Source organism: Apis dorsata, unplaced genomic scaffold, assembly GCF_000469605.1.
Source record: "Apis dorsata unplaced genomic scaffold, Apis dorsata 1.3 scaffold_924, whole genome shotgun sequence".
NCBI lineage: Eukaryota > Metazoa > Arthropoda > Insecta > Hymenoptera > Apidae > Apis > Apis dorsata.
In genome coordinates this window covers 4,502-10,186 of record NW_006264035.1, presented here as the reverse complement: position 1 = coordinate 10,186, position 5,685 = coordinate 4,502, and the positions used below count along the sequence as shown (strand labels likewise).

At 19.9% G+C, this 5,685-nt stretch overlaps 1 protein-coding gene across 1 annotated transcript in view; it reads right to left on the bottom strand.

Annotated features, from left to right (window-relative positions):
- Positions 1 to 3,361: 3,361 nt before the first annotated feature.
- The window catches only part of LOC102675289 (fibulin-2-like), a 6,054-nt gene continuing 3,730 nt past the window's right edge, over positions 3,362 to 5,685 (bottom strand). The window contains exons 4-5 of the mRNA XM_006623618.2: positions 5,205 to 5,334; positions 3,362 to 3,845 (exon numbers count right to left, since the gene is read on the bottom strand). Of these exons, the coding sequence (XP_006623681.1) occupies positions 3,440 to 3,845; positions 5,205 to 5,334 (536 nt within the window). The 3' untranslated portion in view covers positions 3,362 to 3,439. The remainder of the gene's footprint in view (positions 3,846 to 5,204; positions 5,335 to 5,685) is intronic.

Here is a 5,685-nt window from a genome sequence, read left to right as displayed (position 1 = left end):
TAATAGGATAAAAAAAACGAACGGCAATGTGAAAAAAGATAATTATTTTTAACAAGCAAACGTGTAAAATACGTCTTCGTAAAGTATCTCTACAACTGCAACTCAATAATAACTCATAATAATTTCTTTGTAACACATTGTAACATGAATAGATTCACACATTTCCCCATTTTTCGTACCAGAATACTATTACCAGATGTATCATTTATCAGACGTACCATTACGTACCATTATCAGAATATATACTTGTGATAAATCGTGTTTCCAGTAATTAAAACTTGAATTTAATTGTTTATTGAGAATTTATTTATATTTCGATAGTGTAGGTAAAGGTCAAAAGTTTATATAGATTTTAAAAATAAGAATTATTTTCTTTTAAAAAGTTTAAAAGTAATAAATTTTATGAGTCTTCGATCAAATCGTTACCATGCTGTAAATCGAATATGCCTATGTATAGATGTATAAGCAAATTGTAAATATATTCACATTTACAAGGACTTTTGATTTCGATTTCTGATTTGGATCAGATCTTGTGGATCTGTATTTATAAAATAATTTTTGCTTAGATTATACATATTATATTTTTTAAAACTTTTTAAAACTCTATTGTTCGATTAAATTGCTTCAAGAAGAAATAATTGTGCATTCTGAATTTTAATATTTCATAAATCTATAATATCCAACTTCCAAACTTTTTAAATTACTTTTCAATTATTATAATTACTTTTTAAACTGTTTTAAATTATTTTTCAATTATTCATTTCATTTAATAATTTATAACATCAATGGTTCTTCTGTGCATATTTAAAATTATTAATATTATTAAGTTATTAAAATTATTGATGAATCGAAATATGAGTTTTAAATTCTTAGAAATCTCAAAATTCTCGAAATCTAGAATATTGTTTTCCTTTCATTTTTAAAGATATTCTATTTTATCAAGAACTAAAATCTTAAAATTTTAATTTCTAAAATTATTAAATTTATTAATTGATAAACTAGCAAAAAATTAATTTTTTATATTTTATTTTTCTTATATTATAACTTAATATAATAGATTTATGAAATTGTTTAAAATGGTTTTCTAAAATTCGATTATTATTACTTTATTAGATACACGTTTATTACAAATTATATTATTTTTTAAATAAATTTCGAGAATTTCGAAAATAATAAAAAATTCAAGCTTCAAAAGAAAGAAGACTTATTGAGTTGCGAAATACTTCGAGATTTCGAGCTTTTGAATAAATCATTTCTAATTATTAGAATATTATTATTATTATTATTATTATCTTCATTTTTATTATAAATATCAACGTTTAAGCATCGATATAATTATAAATATTCATTATAAATAATCATATTAATTATTAATACAATTATTATTAATGATTATTTGTATATCCATATAAATAATATATCATTGCTTCGATATGAATTATATTCTATTAACTTTATTTTATTTTTTTATGAATATTTTATATCATAATCTACGCTGCGGTTGTTTCGTGCAACTGCTTACGTAATGTTGAAGATCTCAAGATAAATTAAGTTATGCATTTTATAAAGGGAAGAAATCAAATATTTATTTACGCAACAAAAAAGATACAAATATATTTATATATCATATCTATGTATACCGAATTTATAAAATCAATAATGTATACTTTCACTCAAAAATCTTATTTCATTTTTAATAAATATTTAGTTTTTATTATAAATGATTTCCTTAATTGTATGCTTTTTATCAAAGTTATTAATCGTCAAATTAATAATGAAAAATAATTAAGCAAGATCACTTTTGATCTATATTTTATATTTTCTTCATTATATAAAAATATGTAAATTAATATAGTATGATTTCCTTTTGTGCTGAAGTATTCAATCACTTATATTATAATAGATAGATGTGTGGAAATTTTAAAAATATTGTTATCTTTGTTTTTTTTTTTACAGCTAGATATATCGAATATAATAGATTTTTCTTAAAAAGTGCTGTAATATGTATATAAATTATGATTATCAGCAATAGATTTATTATTAGATACAACGAAATCAAACGTTTCGTTATTGAAGCATGTTACAGAATTACGATTTTGATACACATTTACAAAATAGAGATAAATGAAAATTTAATTTAAAACGATTTATGTGATTTTTTTCATCTTCTTACGTGTACAAATTCAAATATATTCTATATTCTACATATAAATCGACTTATTTATCCAAAATATAAAATATAATTATTGCTCTATTCGTTATGATTCGTTTTATTTTTTTACAACTATTCCTAACGTTTCTCTTTGTACATTAAATATGGAAAAATACTATTTGAAAGATTTTATGATAAGTTTTTAATAGAAATACTTACAATATATGCAACAAAATAAGAAAAAAAAATTTGATAGAATTATAGTGTGATAGTTTACAGATATAGCAAATACTTTTACTTTAAAGAGATTATAAAATCTTATTAATCATATGAAATTTCATTTAAATGATATAATAAAATCGTAAATATATTTCTTAAATATGGATCAGAATATTTATAATTATATTTTGTAAAATGTTAATTATTCAAATAAGTGATTATCTGAATAGAGAATGAATATTTAATTTAGAATATATTTGCATTTTGAAATACATATCCTGAAATGATATTTAAAAATGATTAATTTATTTTTTACAATACATAAATAAAAGTAAACATGCATGAAAATTTGAAAATTTTAATTTTTAATTATTTCATAGCATTAATAAATTTCGTTTTTCTTGATCAATTATTCGAAGTATCGTTTATCTAAACGAATTTATCGAATAATGTTCTATATTACATAATTATTTTTTGTTATTTTTGATTATGAAATATTTGATTTCGCAATATAAAATCATTTAGAAATTAATAATTAAATGTTTTGAATTTAATAATTTAGTAATTAAATAATATTTATAACAATTTGAAATTAATCAAATACAATATTATTATTATATATATGTATTTTTCGAAAAACTAACATTAAAAAAATAGATAATTATTGTATTATTGTATTCTATTATTGTAAATAAAAAATTAAAGAATATAATACGAATATTAAAAATAAAACAAAATATTATTGACAAAAGATAGATTAAAGATTCTTTTTCAAAATCATGATTACTTATTTATGTTCAAAATATTTTGATTAATATTATTGTGAATAAAGCTATAAAAAAATTGAAATTTTTATCAAAAACTCAATTATTATTATTATTTATTTTATTTTTTTTCAACAACTTAATATTTGAAATGTGAATGAATAATAAAAGATTATTTTACAAAATAATTAAAATAAAATATTCGCAAATTCGTTAAAATTATATTAAAAATTTAATATAAAGAACAAATGTTAATTCAAATATTTCTTTAAATATTTCTTCATTCATGTTTCATAAGAATTTATTAAAATTCGTATTGAGAAACAAAAATCAAAATTTTTGCTATTGCACTTCCGGCAAAATGTGCATTATGATAAACCTCCATATTTAAATCGAGCTCGATTTCTTGAGGACCTTGAATACTTTGTGTCATTACTAAAACAGCTTGTGTGGGTTCAGGCTTTTTCAATGCGAAACACGATTCTGTGGCTCGTTGTATTCCAGGTGGTGCACGTGCTTCCAAGAACGCCATACTGAATTGTATCGCAGAGCCTGGCAGGTGATATCCTTTCATTTTAAATAGTTCTTCCGGTCTGTTTGGCATAACCGGTAACATGCTTACAAGAGTGATGAAATTATATGAGTAATGCGATGGTTGTCTAATGCAAGCATGATCGTTGATATGACATGGCCATGATCTCACACATCGGCTAAAATTTCAATAATTTATTATAACATAATTAGTTTATGCGATAATTAATTGATTTAATTATGATTATACTATAGTATCGTTTAAGCAAGATTTTTAAACTGAAATTTATCATTTCAAAGATTTTCTAATGTTTGCTAAAGTCGAAAATCATAATCATCTTTCATGGAAATGAAAATGATTTTTAAAATAAAGAACAAAAAATAGTTCAAGAATTTTCGTAATAAACATATCATAGTGATTTTCCGCGAAAACATGAAATCAATTAATATTAGATGATTCTTCATGAATCATCAATGTCTAAATAATTTATTAATTTGTAAAATTTGATATTATAAATTTTAATCATTGGTTAATCATTAATTAATTTGATTGTCTAAGATTTGCTTTATTTTTTTAAATTGTTATATTAATAACGTTTAAAGCATTTTAAAATCTATTTCATTTCATGAAAAATAATCATTCAAAATCCAAAAAGTCCTTGAAATTTAGCAAAATTTTGTTTGCGATACTATAACATATTCAAATATACTAGTATTTTTATAAATGTCTTTATAAAATATTCTAATTAAATATTTTGACGAATAAGTATATTATTATATTCATAGAATCTTTTGAAAATCAATTTCTAGAAAACTTTTTATTATTTATTAACACATTTGAGATCAATAACGTATATGTATTATAGACATTTTTTATTCTATGGAATTGACGAAAACAATTTAAATTTTTTTAGAAAATATAAAAAATGAAAGAAAATTTTTGATGTAATCAGCTTTTCTTTTGTTTACGCATTTAATATAACTATTGTTATCAATATGTATAATTATTTTGAATTTTGTTTGCATTTTGTTGCATTTTTTGATATTTTACAATTGTTTTTTGTACTTATAAAAAATCAATATCCGCCATTGGAAATTCTTTTCGATTTTTAATCTGATAATTTCTAATCAGTGTCGAATATATAATTATATGTTTTTTAAATAAAGTGGTGTAACAAAGATAGAATAAAAATTTTATTGTATCTTTGTTTCTCTTCAAATGCAACCATAATGCAAACATAAATTGCTAACTTAGTAACTTATATAATAAATAAGCCTCAATCAATATTTTTGTATATTAATTTTTGCTTGTTTTATTAAACTATATCTAAGAGTCGATTTTTCAAAAATATTTTAAATGAATATATTAATATTTTGTATATATCTTTTATATATATTTTTACTAACTTTATTTTAAGAATATGTTTCTTATTTTATTTTACGAATGCAAATTATTTTAAGTATGATAAGTTATGCAAGTTATTTTCAAGGATAATATTTCTTATTATTTTATTATATTTTCAAAAAAATAGACTTACTTTTTTCTTTCATGATCACGGTGATATCCGTTGGGACATTTTATTTTATTACAACGATAGCTACCTCTGATGTTGTGACAAATTTCATCTGCTTCTCTACAGATGTGTCCAGCTTGACATTCATCGATGTCTTGAAAAAAGGAATCAATTATTTAAAAAAAAATAATAATTAATAATTACGATATATTCTAATTTTAGAATGCGAATATTTATATTTATGTCTATATATATATATAAAATAAAAATAAGAAAATGAAATCTAAATATAAATTTATATGATTAAAAAAATATATATTTTTTATTTTGGATTAAATATATGATAAATATATTATATATTATTAGATATAGTTATTATTATATTATATCATAAATAATATTTTAATATTATAGAGTTAAACTCATATATTGTATATGTCTAATGTTGATATATTTTATATACTTTTAATATATAGATATATATATTATTATATATTATATATAT